The sequence below is a fragment of the Chaetodon auriga genome, chromosome 16, assembly GCF_051107435.1.
Source record: "Chaetodon auriga isolate fChaAug3 chromosome 16, fChaAug3.hap1, whole genome shotgun sequence".
In the NCBI taxonomy this organism is placed as follows: Eukaryota; Metazoa; Chordata; class Actinopteri; order Chaetodontiformes; family Chaetodontidae; genus Chaetodon; species Chaetodon auriga.
The window spans coordinates 6,354,498-6,379,566 of NC_135089.1; the positions used below are offsets into that span (position 1 = coordinate 6,354,498).

Genomic DNA, 25,069 nt, shown 5'->3' on the forward strand with positions numbered 1-25,069 from the left:
ATGAGCCAACCAAGCAAATTCAAGCCACATGCTAAACTTGCATGTCTCATGTTGCTGTATGTAAAAACCAAAGTGCATATCACAAAAGATCGGCAAGGTTTTGTTGCAGATAGCCACATGTCTGACTTTCAGCCATGCTAGCGACGTGGTTTTACATCTGTCGGTCCACTACTTTGGTCTGGGCTGATGTATATCAACAAATATTTGATGGATTGCCATGAAGTTTGCTCCAGATATTCAAGGTCCCTAAAGGATACATTCTAATGACTTTGATGATCCTCTGACTTTTCCTGTAGCGCCACCCACAGGTCAAAACCTTCTCAAGATTCAAGATTCTTTATTTGTCACATGCAAAGTTATACACGTACAACAAGCAGTGATGTATGTGTATAACTTATTCAGTGAAATAACATCCACTCGAATGACTGGAGCAAAATCTTGTGTTCGATCTTTGCTCAGGTGTCACCACGATGTTGACATTTCTCCATTTCATTGGAGTATCTTGACAACTTTTGGAGGGACTGCCGTGAAATTTGGCACAAGGATTCATAAGAGAACGATTTGTAATAACTTTAGTCCCCTTATGTCCAATACTTATCAAATACCTGCAAAACTAAAGACATTCCTGCTTCAATTGTACGTTATGTTTAGTGCTAATTAGCGATTGTTAGCATGCTAACATGCTGAGCTAAGTGTAAACATGACACCTGCTAAGCATAATCACTATGAGCATATTAGCATGCTGTTGATGACATTCAGCTACATGCCACTGTCTCAGTCTTATTAAATTTTCATTTCCAACCTGAAATCAAGCAAATGATCGCAACACAAACTTTATCTTCGATAGTCATCTGTTCCGCAGTGCTGTTTGCTTACATTAAAGCAGCCAATGAAACAGAGGCATGGCTCGGCTTCCCACAATGTCTGGTGTTAAGATGACTTTCCTCTCTTATAGATGATCTCAGCACCAAGATGTTTTCTGAGAAACATGTCTGTTACTTTATTGTTATGGAGAAAGTGGATTATCTAGCTGTTTCCACTAATTCAGTGTGTTCTACAGCTTATTTTTGATTTCCTGCTCCATGACTGCAGATTAATATCTCCAGTGGCAGCAGACCAACTGCAACAAACCCTCTCGACAACGAGGGTCCCTAACCTCAGCACCCTGAGAAACACTATAGCCAGACTGAGAAGGCAAAGCACCGAATAATTTGAGACATGATTGGGGAACAGTAGATATGTGTGAGTATTAGCGGCCTTGGGGGAGTCCCACCCAGGGAGACTGGAGAGGAAACTGTGCAGATGGAGGTCAGAGTTGGGCTGCTCACATCCTACTCTCCATTTGTCCTGTTATTCCAATCTCCGCCAACACACAGACAGGATCAAGGATAATGTCCAGGGAATCATCTAAAAAAGCCCTTTCTTGTTAAAGCTGTGCTCTGCAGGAGGTTTTCACAGTGAAAGCACGAAATGACATTTAATAAGCCGCAGGATTTTAAGAAGAGTTGTAAAATGTGGTCGTTGGGGTAAACTTGCCATGAAGCCTTGTAAAAGCCACATAAAACAGTATAATTAGACAGAATTTGTATTCTAAACTGCTATTTGTCATCTACAAAGGACCCCAGATACAACATTACAGCATGACTTGGCAAGTATAACGTCCTCAAAGGCTTTGAAGACCCTCCAAGTGATGTTCATCTTTTCCATACATGATATCCCTCTGTGATTTCTTTGCAGGACTCATATTATGTTATTTCCAGGCTGCTGCTGAATTTGGCTTGCAGAAGCAAAAGTTGGCTGATGTCATGTTTTTCATGGCTTAAACAGGCAAAGACCATCCTCAGATGTTAAATATATCCAAGCAGATATCTGTTACTGTGCCTTCTTGGGACTGGGAGCAAGAGAATAGAAACTGTGTATCGGGACAGGTCCATTAAATGATTGATGTTTGTTATTTACTAAATACCAACACCACCATGATATGTCACTGTAACCCTAGAGTATTTTAGTGATACTACAGGAAAAAAGATCCAGGACGGTATTCTGCGACATGCAGACTACAAAGGCAAACTCACAATGAGGACTCTTCCTGGAGATGTGACTTTGTTCACGTTGTCTCAGCCGAGGTCACGGTGAGCCACGTCGGGCAAACCTGACACCAATGAAGCAGCCGGCGATGACCTGGGAAATCAGGATCTTTTCCGTCAATACTACAGAGACAAAGAGATGTCAGAGGACGATGACCCTTTCCTGCTAATCAGAGGGAGATTTGAGGGGAGGAAAGGACTCCTCCCTCCACCTCTGCTCAGGCAGCGATGAGGTTTCCATGTTTGTGTTGGCTCATGAACGTATGACGGTACCTGTATCCTTTTTGGCAGAAGACCGGGACACAGAGACGCACCTTTTGGCTTTGTATAGAATAGAGGAACTCCAAAGCCTCATCTGTCAAATTTGTTTATCATCCCCTAAATTTTTAGTGAATTTCCTTTCTGTCTGTGATGTCTGATTTGTTTAGGCATGCTGCTCAAACAGCTGCCAGTTAGCGCCATAATAACGTAGCTTCCCTTCACATTGTTCTGCCCACATCCTTGTATAATATAATCCATAAACAACCTCCTAGTAAACCACAATCAGTCTACACTTACACAAATCCAATCCCAGATCTACCTGTTTCCGTGTCATTTAGCCTCTCCCATTGGGTTTTGTCTTTTCCACCACTTCGGTCCACAGTGAAACATCTCAGCAACCACAGGATGGATTGCCAAGAAATATTGTACAGACATTCACATCCCTGAGAGGATGACACTTTGGTGATCATCTGACATCGTCTAGTTCTACCATTTTGATGTGACAAACATGTGACATGTTTTGACGACTATTGGGTGGATTGCCATGCATGTCTCCTTCAGACTTTGCTGACATTCCCTCCAGCTTTGGCTGGACATAAAGATTAGCATTTTACATTTTTCAGAGCATGCTCGTATTCCTCTGAATCCTTCGATGGAATCATTGATACGATATGAAACTCTTTGTGTCCTCTTAAGCAGTTCCTTTACCTTCTTCAACAATGGCTCTATAGAGAGAGGACTTTGAGGAGACCTTTTCAAACATTATGGCCAACCACTGGCTGAAGATGCATATCTAAGTATGATCTGACCTGTGCTTTCTTCATGCCGACTGAAGTTCAAGATTTGTCCACAGCCCTGACCCACTTTCTTTCATTCAGCCCAGTCATACTGGACTGTGGGCTGTGACCCCTGTAATGTTATACAAATGTCATGCATCATGGGACTGACGGCTCCCATATAAGGGCCGAGCAGTTGGCCTGCGAGCTCTGTCGCAGTAAGGGCCCTTTGTAGACGCCTGGCAAAATGAACAATGGTGTTTTACGGACAAGGTCAGGAAGAAAAAAACGGCATGACTGTTGGGAAATGTTTTCTGCTGGCAAACTCATCTTAAAGGTCATTCTGCAGAATATTTTGTAATGTCTCGAGCTATTCATTACTTGAGTTAGCTTCCCTTGGAGCCATGCTCGTGAAGAGCAAAGTTCTTTGTGTTGTAAAGTGTAGTGCATTTTATTAATTTAACAGTTCCCAGATTTATCACGTCCTTTATGGCCATTCAGTCTCTAAGCTTTGGTGTTCAAGGTCAACGTTTTTCTGTAAAGCTCTGGGTGGTAAATTGTCTTTCGCAAGCTTGGTGCTAATGTGCTATCCTAACAAGTTGCTACTAAGATGATATAAAATCCTCTCCAGTGAGGAATTCAGCACGCCTTTCGAACAGTTTGCTGCAATAAGGATGTGACCAGGTCAGCAGAATCGATTGAAGTGAAATGTCACCTGTTTATTGCATATTGAGATAACCTGACACAGGAAGGGTTTGATTAAAGACATCAGCAGAAAGTCACATTCCTCTGCAGCCGTCACCTCAAAGGAAGTGACTCACAGTCCGGCTACAGTAAACAGTCAGGACAACAAGCTGTGCTTTTTATCTCCATCTTATTTCTGCAGCACCCTGCGGCTTTGAAGCGCCGCAGCTGAAACCGTCCCCAGACATTAAAGTTTCTTATTATAGTCCATGTTTATTGGTCAAGATTTAGTATTGTGTTTGTGTGGCCTGCAAAAAAATAAGAAAAACAATGGGAGCAAAGAATGATGGGAATGATGCACAAATATTGTTCTTAAAAACAGTCGACAAACATTTGCTCGAGTACTGCATTTAAGAACAATTTTGAGATACTTTGAAAGTATCATCAGCAAAATGAACTTAAATAATCAAAAGTAAAGCTACTTGTCCTGCCCTTGACTGACACATTACATAAAAGATTGTTAATAATAATTTATAAATATGTAAACAACATTTACATTTAACAACATTTGTAGCAAGATGAGCTCATTTGAAGATGGGGTTGAGATGGTTAATGGGAGAGAGAAGAAAAAAACGCTCCAAAACATTTGTTTTCATCTTTTAGACTTTTCTCTTATCTTTGATTTTTGGAGACATGTTTGATAATTTAACCTCTTTGGTCTATTTGGTAGAAATGCTAACAAACCGCAGACATCTGAGACCAGACAAGCAGTCTCATTTTTTGTAGCATGCTGTCACATGTGTTTCTGAATCTGATTCCAAACCAGATTCTGGACTTTGTCTGCTATCAGAAGCAGAATAAAGACTCATTTTGTCCTTGATCCCACAGCCTAAAGTCATGTTTTATGTCCCAGAGACAGACGGCTTAGTGATGCAGCAAGCTGCCATGGAAACCGGAGTTGTCTGTTGTGCTGTTTGTGTCAGAGACCCGCCCTCTTGCCCTGACCCCTTCCCTCCGTGGCGGCACACTTTCCCCGGGGGATTTCACATACAACATCTGCCCTGTCCTCCAACCCCCGACCCACCCACTCCAAAAGCCAGAGAGCTTCTGGACTGGCTTTTCTCAATAAAGGCCGTCCACACACACCTGCTGAGAGGTGAGAGGTCATCCAAAGGAGACACACTATCGTGACCTGGCAGGACTCCAGCCTGCAATGGCATTCTTACACAGCAAAGTAAAAAAAACTTACAATCACCCTGCTTCAAGCTAATACTAGAATATATCAAAACAAGGCTTTATCTGGACGAGTCTTTTATTGCAATGTCCTGGAATATTACATCAGCTTCACAAAAACACTTTCCCTTTTCATTTTCCCAGGTTGTGGCGTCTGGCTGCACCGTCATGTGACGGCCGAATGTGGAGACAGAAGGAGAGGGAGTTCCCTGTGGTGTCCCCTCGGCTCTGCTCTGCCTGCTGCCTCACCAGGCCCTAAAGGAATCACCCGGCCCTCATCAATCTGCCTCCACATTCCACAATAGCTGACAAAGGGACTTCACTCTCTCCGTGGCAGATGGCTTCGCCTCGGGCTGTCCACGCCAAGCTCCCATTGTTTAGGCTCCGGGGTTTGATGCAAGGACCTTTGCTCCTCCTCCTCCTCCAGTGTCACTGAACGATACTGGGGTGAAGAAGTTGAATTAAAACTCTCTGCGTTTGGGCGAAATCACTGAAATATCTGGTGTTTCGTGTACGTTGTATTATGAACCGCTCTGCGTGTTGCTGAATTTCCAAGAAATTTTAACTTGATGTGAAACCCGTAGGGTAGATGAAGGAGGCATGTGTGCGCTCTGACGAAAAGCTCCCAGGATTATCCTGATTCCCACAGGAATACAGGAGGGAAGCGTGGCCCCAGATGGCAAACAGCAACAAGCTCTCACAGTTTGCTATCATACCAGAGGCCTTGTTCTTTACTGCTGTCTGCAACAACAAACAGTACAGCAATTTTAAGAAAACAGAACCATCAATACTAATACTGATACTAATATCAAATCAGAAACAGTTGGAACTTATTCAGTGGTGGAAAATAAATTTTACTCAATGCTTGGATTTCCCTTTAATACTACTTTATACATGTAATTCAGAGAGAAGTATTGTACTTTGTACCCCACTACATTTATCTACAGTATTTGCTTGAGTTACTTAGATTTTCACCTTGTGAAGTGACAACACTGCAAAAATCTTCATTTTACCATGCATTAGTTTTTTTTTATTGAGTCCTAAGTCATATAAAATAGCTGAAATCGCCTCCATGTTTATCAATAACAATTACAATTATCAACTACTGCTGCATATTAGAATATACTTACATGCATAGTTATTCTAATAATACCATCAGCACCAATATTAACAATGATATAAATTATCCATAATAGATACTATTTACTTGGGATACTTTAATTACATTTCACTGTTAATATTTCTGTTTATCTGTGCACTTGTACTTAAATGCAGGTGGAGATGGATCCAGTTTTTTAGTATCAATCATAGTGATGCAATAGTATCGATACTCAAGACTTATCAGTATTGATTCTCTGAGGGTTGATCAGCCTAATCTGAAGTCCAGTCAAACCTTGAGGAAACAAACTCCTGTTGTAGTTTTACACACAGTTAAAGTTTCTTTATGGGATCTTAAGATGCAGGTTGGTTATAGGTCTTGTAACAAATTTATGGCCTTTTCTTCGCAGCTGAGTCGAAGCCTTCTTTATGGCCTGCTTGAACGTGCTCACTGAAAGCTTGCAGAAGCATTCACTGACTCCATTCAGCAATTAACATAAAGCTGCCTCTCCATTAGGGAGCATGCAACCCCAACTCTCTGGGCTTTTTGTGAGGGAGCAGGCTATGTTTAACACATCTGTTGTCTCCCATGTCTGAGCAACCCACAGACAGGTCTGTTCTCAGTGATCCTTTTATTCAGCTCTGAAAGGACCTATAGGGGCTCCTGATAGATGGCCTTCATTCCAAAGAAAATGGCAAGCCGGATAATGGGAAGAATAGGGAACCACCACTTCAGCACACCCCCTGCTCCGAGCCCCTAAACATCCTTTTAAAAGGCTCCTCTTAAACAGTCTGATGCTGAGTCTAATCATGTTGAAAGGAGAAACCGTGTTTCGCACGTTTTATTTCCCGCTTCGAAAGCTGATGCTTTAACATCTCAACAAATTCAAAGAAAAGAAAAAGAAACTCATTGGTCCACAGACATCTGATGTTTCTCAGTGTTTATGTCGTGTACATCCTGATTAATTAAAGTCTTTTTCCATTAGACTTGTATTTGTTTTTGTATTTGCTTTTTATCCACTCAGGCTTTTCATGTGCAAACTGAAAACAGAAACAGGTGGAAACATATTTAGAGATAAAGCTAATTTTATGACTTTCCATCACCAGTATTACCAATAAAACAGATAATTTCAGCCACATTTGTCTTGCAGATCCCTCAAATATAGCAGCCTGTGTAATGTAACTGAGGTCAGAGTGGTGGGTTGGGGGTGTCACAGGATGTTTACCGCAGCGCTTCAGCATCAGTGATCAGGACAGCACAGGGTTGGAAAGACAATAGACAAAACAATGTCCTATTTAAAGATGGGTCACTGCTATTTATAAAGCAGTGAAGAGGCCAGAGGAGGTGGGATGGAACATGAAGATGCTTTCTGTTCGAGGCATGCCTGGTTTATTCTTGTGCATTCGCTGCTACATCCTGTCTCCAGATATATTTGCTTCAATTAAAATTTGAGGTGATTCCATGACATTTATCAGGCCTGCATGACTTCCGTGTGCGTCCAGCTGTCTCTCACTAATGACCGGTCGACTGCTATCAGAGCAAAAGCAGGGATCCGGTGGTCTCGTGCATTTATCATACTAAGCTCTTATTTTGACATCTCTAAGAGGCCCAGTAAGGCTTGTTACATCAGTTAAAAACAGAGATAAGTTCAACCTGTCAAAACAGTCACAGAGGGCATTACTCTGCAGCTTCTTTGATGGGATCTGTGGTGGAGGCTGGCTCTTTTTTCATGTAGCAGTGAAGCATGCAGTGGCTGTTATCTTGAAGATGATGCTGACACACGCGAGTATGTTAATTTTATGGTGGTGTGTGCAGTCCTGAACCTATCCTGTGTGTGTTTCTCCGGTGGTCAGAGATGTCCCCTCGTCATTGTCTATCTGCTTGTGAGATCCCCCTTTAAATCAAAATAGACACTTGTGGCCAGACACAATGGGCAGCATTGTTTCTCTGTGAAAGGAGAGCATGTGCTTTGCTAATGCCGCACTCGCAGCAGCCAACCTCCGGGACAACTTCTACATTCAGCCTTTGATTAAGGAGCACAGTTATGCATGGATGACTTCCTCCAAGGTGCCTGGAGGTTGTGGGAAAGGGCCAGTGAGCAAGTGTGGCCTCAATCCGGGGCTGGGCCTGCCTCACTGAATGGACTACACAGGCTTCAATGACACTGGGCTAAGTCCAGCTGAGCAGGAGGGGGCTCACTGTAGATCACATGACCAAGACTGTTGGAGACTGACGGGACACACGTAGCTGTGTGTGTTTTTGACATAGTTAATTGGTAATGGCTTGTTGTACAGGGGACAAAGCCACATCCCCAACTGGAAAACAGTTGATTTTGGATCAGTGGTTAGGGTTAGGGTTAGGGTTGGTTAAGTCTCCAGGAAATGAATCTAAGCCTATGTAATGTCTGCAAATGTGACCAAAGTCAACATGTTTGTGTGTGTGCATTTAGGTGCATAACATTAGGCTCTTTATTCAGCTCTCACTTATCAGAGTTTTAAGGCATCCCAAGACATACTCATATTATTTTGAAGGGTTTAATTTAGTACCTCATTCAGGCAAAAGCAAGGAGAACAGAGTCGGTTACTAGAAAAAGGAAAGGCAAAGAATTAGGCGCTAGGAGAGCTTAATGGCTGAGATGTGTTGGCAGGCCAGAGAGGACAGCAATCTGGCAAAGACTGGTGAGGAGAAGCAGGTTTTTACCTTGGGGCTGGTGATTCATGGATTGGCTGCAGCTGTGGTGGCTGATTGGCATGAGGATCAGGTGTGGGTGATCCATGATTGAGGAGGAACTCTTCACTCTTTTTTTTTTTTTTTTTTTTTTTCTCACTACTGGACACAAGACGTCCTCTAACTCTCTGTGTATGTGGAGGTTTAAAGTTTCCACATAACACTTGTACAACTCACATTCTGAACCACGATTGGCTGCCAAAGTTATGGTGTCACGAACGATGCACGTCTATACAAGTCTGAAAGTGAGATTTAAGTTGAGCACAGAGAAGCTGTGTGAAAGCAGCTTCTGCTGTAGAAACTCTGCACATTCATCATTCTGCACAGTAAACATCCAACATCCAACTGCTTTCATTAACCCTGGAGCGATTAATGAGGCCAAAAGCAAGAAAATCACATTAATCTTAGCTTAAGTAGCCTTCTTGTTTGCATCATGTAAAGATCCATCCTAAGGCTGCTGGCAAGAAACAGACTAACTGAGGTTTAACACTGCAGGATCTGGTCCTGGAGCAGGCACAGGGGGCTGATCCAGGGTCAGGGCTGTTTGTGCCCAGCCTGATCTCAGCACATCTGTGTTGGTGTGAGGGCTCGGACACAGACGGCCTCCCATTAAACAGTGTGATTAGTGTGGCGCCCGTATGGAAGCCTGTGAGGCTGACGGGTCGGCTGCCTTCTGAAGGAGATTAATATAAGAGCGCAGGCAGGGAGGAGCACCTGCCATCCATCTCCTCAAAGACTGGAAGAGCATGAGATTGAGCGCTGTCTGTGTTTGAAGTGCAGTCTTCATGCAGGGCAACCCCAGAGCGCATTAAACAACATGAAGTCTTGGTTTGAGCTTGTGAGGAACAGCAAACGAGAGCACTGCAGCTCTGGTTAAATGTGCCTGAAAGTAAATGCAGTTTGGTGTGTAGTTGAGATTCATGGGCAAACCTCACACCCTTCATGTGATTTTCTTCAGATATCTGTAACTTGATCTCTTCTATCCTGTTCATGTCACGCAGCGTTCAGCCTAACCTGCTCCTGTCATGGATGTGTCCCATGGGAAATCAAAAAGCTTCTAAGTAGTGCTAATGCTACAGTTTCCCACGGATACTACCAGAGCTAAACACGGCTGATACTCTCTGAGAGGTCAGCTACGAATCACGTTTCTGATGCTAGTGTGCAGAAAGTCACAATCCACCTGTTTTAGAAGCCCCAGTATGAGCGGGCTGCAGGATTTATTTTCAGTGATTTCACGATTTGCATTTGCGGTTTGAAATTTTGTCAGAAAAAATAATGCCAACATGCTAAATCCCTGTTCTTTTCACGAGCTCCTGACAGTAGAACAAGGCCTCTGCTAATCCATTTAATATGAGAGGATCAGCCCAGTTGGACCACCACACGGGATAAACTGCTGCTCTGTGGGATGGAAGCTGCTCTTGTTCCCCGGCTGGAGCTGGGCCAAGGCCGGTGCCAGGAAATAATCCCAGTAACAAAAAGAGCGGATTCCCTCGGCTGATCAGGTTGGAGCGTCTGGGAAGAAGGTGTGCGTTCATGGGTGTGTTTGTCGAGCTTGTAATGATGCAGGATTTTCTGACAGGTGGCATGTCCAATATATGCCATGTGGCAAACTCTGCTTGGCCCTGATACCCTTTATCCTCTAATGATGAGCCGTCCTGTGGTCATTTAACAGCAGTTCCCTGATTTTAATAGCAATTAACGGATCATGGAGATAAATCACGGCTTTCAAAGCTGGAAAACTGACGAGAGATCACAGAAAAGTGACAACTTCTGGATTCATAAACAGGAGAAACAGAGAGAAGACAGCACTGAGGAAAAACATCTAACTGATGTGTACTTTAAATTAAGCATCGCGTGTTCAAACAATTATCAGTGTCTTCAGCAATTAGCCAGCATTTACTATACTGTCTCTGCTTTCAAACAGCAGTAAAGTCATCGAAGTGCCCTGCAGTCACATCTGCTTTTCATTGTCATGGCTCCTAATTTGTCTGGCCTCCCCTGCTGCTGTATATCACCCTGCTCCCTGCGGAGTTCACTCTTGGTAAACAATAAGCCATGATTGAACTTTGCCACTCCGCATTACAAAAACATGAACTACAATCCGCATGAGTCATAAAAACACTAAGTTAAAAGTTGAAATCTTGCAGACTGTGGAATTGAAGGGGGGTAATCAACCTCGATCCTCTGACAATGATTCATCTTGCTGCTTGCTAGTAGACCTCTGGTTGCAGAGCAAACATTAAACATATACAGATGGGGTACATTTTAGAAATGATCGACCTCTAATGTCTGGCCCATCTGTGATTTGTCTCTGGGGCGTCACAGGATCAGGAGAGAATATTGTGTTAAAGCCCCTGGGGCAACAAACGTCTCAGAAATTTTTGGGCCTTTCCTGATGGGGAATGTTTGCAGCGGTTTCTTTTCAGGCTGCCGGCAGATACCACAAAAGCCTGAGGCCCAGGAAGTGGGGAGGCCGCAGAGGTCTGAACACATAGAGTAACAGGATGCTCTGCAGTGAGAGACTCCAGGAAGTCCCCTCACTTTTTTACCTGTGGTCACGTGGCCACGATGTGTATAAATGAAAGAATCACTAAAGTCTTACCGTGGGAGCTTTTTGCAGCTATTCATGATACACTTTTCTGTCTTTTTTAATAACCAAAATAGAATTAAATGCTTTAGACATCATCAAGTTGTATTTGCATATATAGGATTGTCTGTCTTCCCCTCAGGCTGAATAAAGTGTTATCTTAATTCATTCAGTCTTTCCGTGCGTTTCCTTTCATAACTTTCCGGCTTCATGATTGTGGTTTCTCATCTTCGCAGGATGTCATTTCTACAAATGTTTAACTTCTGCAGAATGACTCACAATTGAACCGGAAACGTCCTATCTACTGATAAATGTGCCACTGAGGTTTACACCCGGCTTTCCAAGTGTTTTATAGCATTTTATCTGACTTCATCCACTCTCTCCCTTGTGTCTTTTCCTTTCCAGTGAAGTCCTTTCTATAAATATTCAACTCCTGCTAAAGGCAAGGGGGCATCCGGATTTGAACCGGAGACCTCTTGATCTGCAGTCAAATGCTCTACCACTGAGCTATACCCCCTTTACTTCTACAGGAGACTCAATGATGATGGGTCATTTTTACTTTTACCACACTGTAGCCAGTCAGATCTCCGTCTGAAAAAAAGAGAAATGACACAATGCGTGTAACAGCCACATAACACTCCCTGAGTGAAACCTCAGCAGTTTCCCACCGGAGCTGCTCTGGCTGCAGCTCCGCTCCGCCTGCCGTCCCGTGAGAGTCTGACACATCAGACTGCTCTGTCATTTTCACAGTATCAGATCCCACAGCCCTATTCTTCCACCGTAACACAAACACACACACACACACACAGATGATATCTCTGCACCTCTTCATGTTCCACAACATAAAGCCCTCCCTGTGACACTGGTGAGAAAAGACACAACAAATAGAAAACCGTGCCAATCTCTCCCATCGTCCACAATGTGGGCCATCCCACTGAATGCGTTTATGCTCCGAGCCACAGTCGCGAGTCTGTAAGGACTAGACTAGACTAGAGTCCTGCTAATTTAATGTGTCGATCATTTGATGTTCTCAGAACAACAAGAACCGGCAGATAAAGAGAGTGCTGGGAAGCATTAGGCTGACAGAGTGGAAGTAGGGCAGGAGCAGGGGGTGACGAGCAGGTCTCAACAGTTATGCAAATAGCTCGTGTTTGCCTGGTTATGGAGAAGTGAGTGAAAAGAGAACAATTATAACAGGGGGGGCTTCAAAATGGGACACGAACCACCAGCCGTGAGTTTCCTGTTTTCTTGGGATCTGCAGAGTCTTTCTCCCTCGCCTCAGAGTGCTCAGCTTGTCTGTTTAGCCAAGAAATTCAACAAATCAGAAGTCAACTAACTCTGACATGGTGATTTTACACTGACAGCAGACTCTTTACATGTAACGTCCTGTGATTATAGATAAAAAAACAAATCAGATGGCTCGGGCATTTGATGTATTTAAATGAGAAAGGGCCTGATGATGAGTGGACACCAAGCACCTGAATGACTGCAGTGTCTTTTCTTTGTCTGCCGGACCCCCCATTGTACGTCCCAGCAAGGTAGCTACAGGCCACAGACAAAAAGACACTGTCTGAAGGTTGGGAAAATGACCATTTAACCCAACACAAGGGGGCCTTTTCACAGGCTTTTTTTTTGGGACATTCAACCACCAACCTCCTACCTCTTAAAATTTACATTCTGATATGGAAATAACTCAAAGTTGTCAAGAGCTTTTAAGGGTCCCTTGAGTCTATCGAGCTCTTTGTGGAAGTATAGACCTGAAGGGTCTCCGGTGAATATCTGGTTTCCAGTAACGATAAGTGGTTTTGCACAGTGCAGAGAAGCTTGTGCTGTTGTGAAACAAAGATGATTGCTATGTGACAAAAATGCATCTGTGTGAGTGATGATTGCAAATAAAAGATGGTTTATTATAGGTCTTAAAATCGAACAGAAGAAATTGTGATCAACATGTCTGTACATGCCAGCATGTAACCTGACACTCCTTCCCATCCTGGTTGACCATTTACAGTTACAGCATCCACCCTGCTGTCAGCTCTGTGACCACGCATTGGCACTGAAAATCAATGCATACAGGAACAGTCCTTCAGTTTATCAGAAAATGTCTAAATCACCAAATTTGAGGATAAAGTGTTTGATCTTATCATTTCTCTTTACAAAGTAAGATTTTACATACACAACATATGATGAGCTGATGAAATATGATGTATTGCTTTAAATGAACACCCCCAACTGTGTGTAAAATAGCTAAAATCATCCTCACCTTGACCACCAACAACACTAAAATGTTGATGTTTCCAATGTTGAAGTAATATTAACCAATTGTATTACAGTATAACATTCACGGGGGTCATCTTTTTTAATTACGAGGACTTTTATTTTGATACTCTGGTATATTTTGCTGGTAGTGCTCAAACTTCTAATTGAGATGCATTATTAATTCACGACTTTTACTCAAAACACAGTATTTTTTTTGCTACTCAGTATAGGATTTGAGTACTTCCTTCACCATACCACGATACTATAAGATATTATTCCAGTATTGACACTCAAACCAGACATGAGAATGTTTATTATCATTATTCCTCTGATGCATTATGGGAATGTTTTTTCTTTCATGTTAACTAACAAAGGATCTGCTCTTATGTCCTACTTTAACAAATCTACTGTGTTTACATGACGGAGGTTCAGTCGGTCTTATGGGAACTCTCTCAGCGCAGATCAATAAAAACGGGTTGTATTTATTTGTCTCTCGAGCAGCTGAAGCATTCTCAGCCGTGGCCCTTGGAGAGCTTCCTCTTATGTTGCATGAGGAGGGAAACTGAAACCGAGTTCTGAGGAGGACGCCCGGTCCCTTGGCTCTCACTTCTGGTGTGACCTGTAATCCCACCAGAGCTAGTGTGTCCATACTGGGAAAATAAACAGAACCGAAGACTGATCTCACCGCCCAGCTCTCACATACTGATCCACAGAGGGTAGTCTGTGTAGTCTTATACCTTTTATACTTCTTATAGCCATTGATCACACTTAGATGGAGACATTTAACACTAACCTTCAGCAGGGTTCCATTTCAGTATTATGAAAAGGAACAAAGACTCATCTCGACTTGTATTAACACAGCAAGAGTCTATCAGGGTTTTTTTCTCCAGTCTACAGAAAAGCAGGGTCTCTGAAGAGTTTTAGCCGTCAAACAATGCATGCTGGGAAGTCAGCTAACATGCTAATCTTGTCAGAGTCTTTGATGAGTTCAGTGAAATCAGGTTCAAATAACTAAAACTTGCATGTTTACATTAAGTTTGTGACAAAATGTTGATTAATCCCACCAAGAATTTCCATGTGTGACCCTGTGAAGGAATGATATATGGATATAAGTTGATATTAAGGAGCAGTAAAGGGGACAAATGTCTTTAATCCAAGATTCTGTGCTGTGCTGTGCAGCAGATCTAAGACTCAGCTGGCTGACCCTGCACCGCTCCTTTTGATCCTCAGATTGAAATGTGGAAGACTGGAATTCAGTGGATACGCATTTGAATCAGTAACTTATGAATAAAAGCTTCAAAAAGCAGAAACATTCAGGGGACCGTCCTGAGGACTGTTAAACAGACTGAAATCCAAAATAAAACCAAAGATGTGGCTTCGAGCTAATGTTTTCCATGTTGTGTTGGATGCATATACGCTATGCAGCGTCAAGTTATAGCTGATGTCTTACAGCGATGAGCGTGCACATGTGTTTTCAGCTTTTGTGGTGTGCATCAGTGAACAAAAGAGATACTTAGGGCTGTGAGGATGTTTTCTGGACCGCTGTGGGATGCTGCGTTGCAGTGCATGCTGGGATTCTTTACCTGCCATATGTGCATCACATGTAATCAACTTTGCAAAAGAAGGAACTATAAATAGCAGCCGTCTCAGATCCCCCAGCATGCTGGTACCATCAGGAGGAAAATCAAGCACATTGTGGTGTTTATTTGTCGGTTTGCGGGCACTATGGTGAGGAAGTGGGCTTGTCTGGGGAAACTGGATTTAATCTCACTGGTATTCAGCAGTAATGTTAGAGGGGGTGGCTCAAAGATGTGGCGAGGTTGTGGGGTGATTTCAACAGGGGCCAGAAAGTGTTTTTCTATTGGTGTCAGTGGGGCGAGCAAAAGGCTGAAATAAACAGAGAACCGAGGGGGAGGTTGGACCTAATACGACTGAAGAACTTCACTCTTTCTCTTGCCATTTTAACAACTGACACTGTTTTCACAAGTCGAAAAGAGTAAAAAGAGCTTCCGAGGTGGGACGAATGCCCTGCAAGCCGGGCAGAAAGAGGCGGATGATTGAAGAAGAATGAAGGCCACAGAGACAACCCCCTCTGCCTGGTTTCTTATACTTGCTTTTAGACGCTTTTCTATGCACACTTTTAAAAGGCGAACAAAAGGCCTTGTCAGGAGCAACAAAGCAGAGAGGTTACGTCCTGTGCGACTTAAAACGAATGAAACACCTGCAGTGGAAAATAGCTTTTGGAAAAGATTTGGAAAAAACAATTCTGCTGCTCCTGCAACTGTATGTAAAGACAGAGGAGTTAACTGGAGAAGCAGGATGTGCTGAAAATCTACCACAGACATGACGGGTGTGACCTTCGCCTCGTACACCTTAAAGAGCAACACTGACTTTTTGGGAGTTTATCCCAAAGGTGATTTTGCTGACACCAATGTCATCTGCTGCCTTTGCACAAAATGAAAAGATTTACCTTCACCTTTAAAACACGGCAGTTTGGCTTGAAGGATTTGAGCACAAAGCTCGAGGATGTCCTTTCAGATCTCTCTTTCACTCACTTCAGACTCTAAACTGTCTAAATCTGCTGGTTGCTGAGAGGGTTATTGAGGCTCCACCAGCTGCATGTTGGTCTAAATGGAACTCATGTCTTTTGGTCAGCGTCCCAGCACCAGACGGCACTCTCTGCTGTGAGAGCCAGAATTTGAATAACAAATGTTCAGGAATGGCCAACTGTTTGGAGCCCTCACAAGGTCAGCGCAGAACAATAGAAGCTGCTTCTCTGGTGAACACCCGGCTCACACTCAGCTGAATTCGGCTTCACCAGCCTGAAGTCTGATTGAAAATGTAGATCTGGGGGATAAACTCACAGACAGAACTGTGTGAAGGATGCAGGTGCAGCTTGAAACACACCTTTCCTCGTGACCACCTGCAGTTTTGTGTTCTTTGGGTCAATCTTTCACTGTTGCTATCTGTAAAAGCCAAACTCAAATATGCAAGTGTCACACACACACACACACACACACACACACACACACACACACACACACACACACACACACACACACACCCACGCAGAGCTAAACCACACCCCGTTGCTGCGTCACTGGTTGGCATGCTGCATTCAAGGACCTCCCACGAGGCGTGGCCAGCATGGAAGCTTATATATTTCCCCTCGTAGCAATTTACTTATTTGTAATACAGCTATGCACCCGGACGGATGTGTCGTTTATCCTTTTGTGCTTTATTGAGAAAAAAAATTACCATATGGACTTTGCTTTGGGAATTCGTTGCGCCTCTTCATAGTGTTTAGTCTTTTTTAGGTTTAATCATGTTGAAAAATAATGGAAAGAAGACAGCTGTCTCTGTAGCCAGCACAGCATGCCTCTGCCTGCTGCTGCTCCTGGTCGCCGTGCAGCATCACCGCGCTCAGGTGGATGAGCAGACAAACAGCGAGGACACCGGGACGCGCTCTCTTCTCCAAGACGCGAAGGAAGAGGAGGAGGAGGGCGCACGACTCGGGAGCGCGCAGGTCAAGAAAGGATTCTCCGCGTACTTCACCAAACTGACCCGGGGACGGAGGGAGGTGGAGAAGCCCGCACGCTCCTCTGCGCCCGCCGCTGACCCGCCTCCAGCTGAGGACATCAGCGCTGATGACATCTTCATCGCCGTGAAGACCACCAAGAAGTTCCATCAGTCCAGGCTGAACCTGCTTCTGGACACATGGATCTCAAGAAACATGCAACAGGTAAAGGGATTCTTGATGTCATTCATGTTTTATCCTTCATTTTGGCATCTTAATCAAACACTGTGCATGCACAAACTGGACATGTAGATTTTAGGAAATGATCTGCTCGACTGTGGGCTGATATCATTGTTACAGAGCTGAACAATGAGCCAGTGCCCACATGCAGGTGATGTGTGTTTGCTGGCTGCTTACAGTGCCGTATTGTTTCCCTTGTCACCAGATGACACTGAAATAGCCGCAGCCCCTGTTAACCATGCTGAATTTCTTCGGCTCTGTCACTTTTATTCTCCTCTGAGTGATGTCCCTGAGAACGAAGGGAGCAGTTTCAGGAATCCCTCTTCTCCCTCTCTCTGCCCCCCTCTCTCCCCACTCTCTATTATCCCTCCTCTTTTTGGGTGTCCCTGTGAATGCCCCCGGTGCAATGGATGCTTCACAGCACCGACTCCAGCGCTGTCCCCCTTCCAGGACTAACAAAGCGTCTTTCTGAAGGGGAAATAAAAGCTTTCCCAGCCCCTTGTCTCCCCTCTCTCCATGGGAACGTGGGAGCTGAGTCTGGGTCAAGCTTACTGGAGGGATGGGAAAACGGGGGCTTCGTTAAGGGGATGCCTGGGACAAAGGGGTGCATCTATAGGCAAGCTTGTGCTGGGAAGCGGCACGCTGAGTATGTGGCCTTGAGAACCAAGCTCCTTTAGAGGGTGCACAAAGACATGCACGGCTGTGGTGTGGAGAAAGCTAGTCAAAGTGATTTTATCCTGCACCCAGAGGTGTCACATGTGCTTTTTCTAAAGTCTTTTTAATTTGCCTCGGCCGCCGTCACACAAGGTTTTTCCTCTTCAAACCACGTCTGTCTCTTTTATCTCAAGCATCAGTAAAGTTTGGGGAGAGTTTTCTTCTCTCAAGATGTTACGAGATGAATCACAATAGGCTGCCAGTCGCTGATCAGACCTTTACCTGCACAGCTAATGCCCAAACCAGGCTCTGCAACATCTGCTTATATGTGAGCTGATTGTGCTAATTGGTTGTAATCAGTGTACAAGATGATGTTAGTTAACCCATCCGACAGACTTAACAGCAGGACTCATAGGCAGGCAGCTGGTGGGTGGCAGCGTGGACATAAAGGACCGACTGAGCCCACAATGCAGGAGGGAGTTCCTGGAGGAAGGGTGACAGGTGGTCTGGAGAGACAGAACAAAGGACGGCCTTAATGCCAGCCATATGATGCTCCGAGTTCCCACCATGTACATATGGTGCATCCTCCATGTTCAGGTTTGATTCTCACGCTCAGCCGATGGACATCTGTGGAGTTTGGATGGCTGGATAGACACAAGGGACAGAGCATTATTTCTGTATTTTCCCCTTTATTTCTGACTGTGCTGTTACTTTTCGGCACAAAGTGAGATCTCTTCACTATGCAGATGGGGTCTGCTGCTGTTTGCATGAGAACAGGGAGGGAAGATTATCTCTGTGATAGCTGTGTTGACACAATAGTGCGTGTGGCCCTCTTAATCTTCGAGCCCATTCAGAGTGCAAATAGCATTTTTTTTCAAATCTAGCCAGTTAATATCTTATCCCCTTTGTGGCCAGACCGACATTAAATGAGAATCGATGCTTTTGAAACACAAATCAATCACCAAAAAAGTGTTGATCAGCAGTGGATTGATTCAGAAAACTGGCACGCAGCAGCTGCTTTTTATCAGCGCTTAAATTATTTTGCAGCTGGCACCTCCATCTTCACGGTGTGCCATGCATTCCTCTCTTAGGAGGATGATAATTAGCCAGCACTCCAACAATGAGCGCGCTTAGCATTCAGAAAAAAAAAAACACTTGGCGCTGTAGTGTGTAGACTTAATCAAAGCTTCGCTGTGGAGCAGTAAAGCACAAGTGGTCAGAAAGTGGGTGGTGGTCTTTCAAGAGGACGGCCTGGTGTTGAAAATCTGTGTCTCTCTTGCTCCACTTTGTCCCTGCTGCAGTCATTCTATCGCTCTGATGTCCAAATCATTCGCCCTGATGCAAAGCGCTAAAAATGCTTTGAATTTCTCAGACAGAAGGGGGAAGGAGCCAGGGTGGTTGTGGAGGGAGGGGAGCCTGATGCCCTTCCTTCCCGTGGAGCTGGAGACAGCCAGCCAGGCACCACGTTCGGCTCAGACAGGGCCGTGCCAGGCCTTCCTGTGGACAGGAGCGCAGCCCCCCTGCTCCACCCCTCTTTGCTCTCATCTCCCTCCTTTCCTCACCCCTGCGGCCCCCTCGCCTCTTATCTCTGCTTCACACACTGCTTTTTTTTTTTAATGAATTAGTATTCTGTGAAAGTAACTGTTCTTTTACGTTTCAGTTAAGAAACAGAGAGAGAGAGAAAAAAACTTCCCGGGGAGGTTTCTCTTTAGTTAACTCCTGCAGCTGTATGCAAATGCTGGCAAACATATTTAGAATTTACCCAGTGAAGACTTTACCCAGCATGAAAACTCACAGCATTGTTCTATTCAAGAGGCTCTGGCCGTGCATGTGGGCCGGAGGGGAGGGGGGCAGGATAGGGGGTGAAGTGGGGGTGAATGGCCACACACGGTTTTTGATTTACTAATCAGCAGTGAGATTCCAGCCCTCTCCTCCGTCCTCCCTCCCTCTCTTTCTGTCAGTGCCCTGGCAGCTCTGGCAGCTGCCTCGGTGATTAGGCTGTCTATTCAACGGGCTTTAAAGCAAACAGCGCCAGCCTCTGATCCCTTCACCACCGAAACCACCACCCTTCCTTAAACAAATACAGGCTCATGGCTATAGCGTGGAGCAACATCTGCTCGGAGTTTGTTCCACAAACAGTTCAGGCAGAAAAGAAATAGGCACAAAGACGTCTTTTCCATTCAGTGAGGCCGGTTTGTAGAGGCTGCGGATCACCAAATTGCAGTTGATCAGCAGCAGCAGGTGGGGGGGCCTGCAGGAAAGTGGGTTATTCCTGTGCTCTGTCAGTGAAGGTTAAGGCACCCCGAGCTGGCGTGTAGAGACACGTGGCGCAGATAAGGTAGCGTGATGTTCGGCAGGTGCTGCCTCACCTGAGCTCAACAGTAAACAGACCACAGGCGGTTACAAAGCTCAGGGCCGGCAGCCTTTTCATCATCGCTATTCAGCAGCTTGCACCTGCTCACTGTGAGCCGTCATAAAGAGGAGTCTAATCTTCCGCTGCTCCTTTCAGAGTGTGTTCCTGTAAGGTGCCCTTTGTTCTTAACTCCTTTTATGAGTAACTGCTACATTTAACAAGCGCCTGCAGCCTCGTGGTTTGATTCCCGAGTCTGTCAGTCACACAGCAGCGAGCTGCTGGGTTGTCGGATCTGTGCACTGCAGTTTTAGCTGCATTCAACACGTTGAAGCCCGGCAGCAGGTCCAGCAGAGTGACGGGGCTCAGCCGGGGGATGGGATGCATGAATGGGGTGTGCGTGGGGGCGGAGGGTCTGCCTCCTGCTTTGTTCTATGTCTGGGATGCTTCAGGGCGGCGGCATAGTTGCCATGGAGAGAGTGAAACAAGGGACAAAAGGCCTTTATTAGAGCCGGGGGTTGTTTAACTCAGTGTGTTTTCCACTGCATAAAAGACATGTCGATTGATGCTAATCACACCGGGCCACTGTGAGGAAGAAGGACTTTGGATACACTCCTGAATTAGATCGTGTGACCACCCCACATGACCATCCACAGTGCTTTTGATTTTATGGCTCTGAAGACCAAGTCCACTTATCTGTGATGTCCCTTGTTTGATTGCAGACCTACATCTTCACAGACGGAGAAGACGAGGAGCTGAAAAAGAAAATTGGTAAGTTTTATGAGGGGATTTTCATGCTGGGAACAGAGAGGCACACTGTTTTCCTAGAAAGGGGGGGAAATTAATTCATAAGAAATCAAATCATATGATAAAGGCAATAAAAATTCTGCTTTGAGCGTTTTGCCTGATACATAGAGCCTCCATTGATGGTGTCATCTTTAACTAAAGATCCTCCTGTTTCTTTCATTGTTGCCACAGGGAGTCATGCAATCAACACCAACTGCTCTGCAGCTCATAGCCGACAAGCTCTGTCTTGCAAGATGGCAGTGGAATATGACAAGTTCATAGAGTCGGGGAAAAAGTAAGTACCTCCACTTTATTTTAATGGGGATTTTTTTTTATATCGGTCTGAATGTCTGAGCATCTAACAATTCTCATGTTTCTTGCTTCTTAGGTGGTTCTGTCATGTAGATGATGATAACTACGTGAATGTTCGGACTCTGGTGAAGTTCCTGTCCCAGTACCCCCACACCCAGGACATGTACCTGGGAAAACCCAGCCTGGACCGGCCCATAGAGGCCACAGAGAGGCTGGGGGACAATAAGATGGTACGTTGAATTCTTAGTTTTGATGCATAATATTTTCAGGATCATACAGGTTATATTTGTCAGATAGTTCTGTATATTAAACTTTATCCGTGTCCCTATAGAAACCAGTCAACTTCTGGTTTGCTACTGGAGGAGCAGGCTTCTGTGTGAGCCGGGGTCTGGCACTGAAGATGAGCCCATGGGCCAGGTAAGATACAGACACACCGACACACATCCTATACCATTGTTGTACTGCAGAGACTTCATATTTTCACATCAGTCTTGAGGATGAAAGTAGCAAATAACGCCTCTGGAAAATAGGAAAATATGCTTCTTTGTTTTTCAAAATAAAAGTATGCTCTTTGCTGACATCAGCTCTGACCAGGTTTCTGTATATTTTTTGTCTTTGCAGCGGGGGTCACTTCATGAACACGGCGGAGAAGATCCGCCTGCCCGACGACTGCACCATCGGCTACATCATCGAGTCTGTTCTGGGGGTTCCTCTGACCCGCAGCAACCTGTTTCACTCCCACCTGGAGAACCTGCAACAAGTGTCAAGATCTGAGATCCACAAGCAGGTGAGAGGCCCACAGCTCGGCTTTTTTTATACGTACATCCACATGAAGTCGTGAGTCAGTGTGAGCGCGGTGGCGTTTTGTCTTTGTTGCTCATGTTTTTGCCGTATTGTATCTTCCAGATCACCCTCAGTTATGGGATGTTTGAAAACAAGAGCAACATCATCAATTTGAAAGGGGCTTTTCCTGTGGAGGAGGATCCATCAAGGTGAGACTGTGCTGCATTTAATAACACAGACTTACTGTCAGTTTCACCACTTTCAGCGAGTCTAACTCGAACCCTCTTTTCTCTGTCGTCCAGGTTCAAGTCTGTGCACTGTCTCCTGTATCCAGACGCCCCATGGTGTCCCCCTCAGGTTGCCTTTTAGGGCGACCGCTCCTTTCTCATCCTCGTCCCCGTCGCGCCTCGGTATCTGAAAGGCTCGTGGGGACCAGTGTTTGGTATTAAACCGTGCGGCTGCTGTGTTCTTGCTGCAGTTGTGTGCGGTCTTTAATAGTTTTACTGGGCTGCTGTGCGGCCCGCCTCGGGACTATTCCTTCCTGTACGGAGCCAGGACCTTATCCCATAATGCTCGGGCGGAGGACTCCAGCTCTCGGCAGGAAGTAGCTTTCAGCGTTAAGCTTTGCAGGCAATCAGTTGAGCTTTGTGATGTAAATGTTGCTTGTAAATGTATCTGCAATTCTCATAGAATGTATTGTCATATATTCAAGCCTTTTGCCAGCTTTACATTAACATTTATTTAGTTTTAGCTTTTAAAAAAATGCAAAGCCATACAGGTCTTTGTTTGTAGGCTTTTCCCGCATATAACTGCTCGTTTCAGGCATTTTTGTTTAGATCTCTTAACTCTGATGACTCCGGACAAACGCTCTAATATGAAGATATTGTTGTGCTTTTGAGTTAACAGTGTTATTTCTCCCACAACCTGAGCTGGCAGTAGGCAGATTTCCAAATGTTATGTGACCTAATCTGAAGTATATCAGGACAAAGCACTTTTTGATATTTTTCAGTGAACTGACCTAATTTACGTCCTTTTGACATGCTTCAGATTACTAACAAAAAAAGAAAATAACCCCTCAAAATCTCAGTTTCTATTCATTTCTATGTATTTAATAACAGTCCTTGCATTTGTTACAATCAGGGAAAAATGATGAGTGGAAGAGATTTTGATCTGGGGTTACAATCAATACAATGAATTGCTTTGAGGAGTTTTTTTTGTTTTGTTTAAAAATTGCACAGCTGAGTTTCAAATGAGCTGATATTTGCTCCTGGAAAGACGCTCACCTCACGAGGTTCAACAGTGGACAGCGAGTGACTTCTAGCTGAAAGCTATTTGAAGAGAACAGTGTGAATCGATGACATCTAAATAATAACCACATGTGTAATCTGAGCCACAGTCTATAATAGTTTGCACAAAAGACTGCTGTGGCTCTGTTATTATTACCATTAATGTTCTTTATTTACACATAATACTGGCTGGTTGGTGTTGAGGCCTGTGAGGTGAGAACTTGACATGAGCAGCATCAGTGTTTCCACATGGAGGCGTTTGTTCCTCTGTGTCCTCTCTCACCCATATTGGGTTACACTGTACATCTTGATTACAGTATTGTGTACTGTGCCTTTGTTTAAATGCGTAGCGATTGTATAATGTTTAGAATGTCATTTCCCCTTTGTGGTTTACATACGCTTTCAATGACCTGGACATGATTTTTGTACTGCTTTGAACTGTGTTAAATGACTGTGGTGTTTATTCTCCAGTATCTGGAGGGTTTGAACAGTTCATTCCCAATACTGGCTTCTCAGGGATTATGAGCTGATCCTGGTATTAACTACCATGGGACCCACGGTGGGACCTAAAACTTTGAATAAAAGTGCATAACCACTGAGAAACTTTACATAGTTGGTCATGTTTTTATTTGTCTTCCATTTCCAAGATGTTCCTGTTTAAAATAATCACATTTTTTAGTGTTCAATGACATTTGAATGCTAGTCATACAGATCCGATAGCAGGGAAACACACGGGTATTGTTTTTAATACTCTAAACACTTAGCAAGCTGCATGTTGTTGAAGAGGAAACTCTCACAGGGAGAACATGTTGGCCACAAAGATGCATGAGGCAACCAGTGGTGGAAAGTCACTGAGCACATTGATTCGAGTGGCCTGCTGTGTGTGTACAATTTTGAGGTATTTGTAGTTTACTTAGTATTTCCATGTTTGTCTGTACTTCTACTCCATTACATTTCAGGGGGAAATATTTTACAGCTGAATAAACATCATATAACCTCAAAATATAGTACATTAAACACAGCCTTCTTAAGTGACTGCCCCTCTAAACTTCTTCATTTAACACAAATTTGTGTAGCAGGACTTATTTTTTCCCACGTCATATTTCATATTATGGCCCTGAGGCTGGACTGAATAGCTGTATGTAAAGCAGTTGGCACATCTTGGGAAATATGATTAATGGCTTTCTAGTTGAGAAGTTTAATAACACTCATTTTGCTAAATATGAAGCTACAGCCAGCAGCAGCTTAGCTTAAAGACTGCAAACAGGAAAGCTGCTAATGTTAGCCTACCTCTGTCCAAAAGGAACAAAATCATCTCCCAGCACATCTAAAGGTCATTAAATTAAATTAAATTAAATTAAATTAAACAAAAAAGATGAAAGTGTTAATTAGTGAGCTTGAGAGGTCCTGGTCGGTGGGTTTAATTCCAGT

The 25,069-nt window shown here is 44.2% G+C and overlaps 1 protein-coding gene and 1 non-coding gene across 2 annotated transcripts; one reads left to right on the forward strand and one right to left on the reverse strand.

Annotated features, from left to right (window-relative positions):
- Positions 1 to 11,899: 11,899 nt before the first annotated feature.
- trnac-gca (transfer RNA cysteine (anticodon GCA)) lies at positions 11,900 to 11,971 on the reverse strand. Its single transcript has one exon. It is a non-coding gene; the product is annotated as a tRNA-Cys (tRNA).
- A 4,924-nt stretch (positions 11,972 to 16,895) lies between these two features.
- Positions 16,896 to 24,246, forward strand: lfng (LFNG O-fucosylpeptide 3-beta-N-acetylglucosaminyltransferase). Its single transcript, XM_076753359.1, has 8 exons — positions 16,896 to 17,452; positions 21,194 to 21,242; positions 21,450 to 21,552; positions 21,646 to 21,799; positions 21,901 to 21,986; positions 22,191 to 22,356; positions 22,476 to 22,561; positions 22,655 to 24,246. Exons 1-8 carry the CDS (start codon positions 17,036 to 17,038, stop codon positions 22,719 to 22,721), a joined length of 1,128 nt encoding a protein of 375 aa, XP_076609474.1. The 5' UTR covers positions 16,896 to 17,035; the 3' UTR covers positions 22,722 to 24,246.
- Positions 24,247 to 25,069: the final 823 nt, after the last annotated feature.

Excerpts from the sequence above, each read along its gene's own strand:
- lfng (XM_076753359.1), top strand. The coding sequence starts at position 17,036 with ATGTTGAAAAATAATGGAAAGAAGACAGCTGTCTCTGTAGCCAGCACA. Across the intron at positions 21,243-21,449 it reads GGAGCTGAAAAAGAAAATTG|GGAGTCATGCAATCAACACC; the intron begins GTAAGTTTTATG and ends TTGTTGCCACAG. Across the intron at positions 22,562-22,654 it reads GTGGAGGAGGATCCATCAAG|GTTCAAGTCTGTGCACTGTC; the intron begins GTGAGACTGTGC and ends TCTGTCGTCCAG.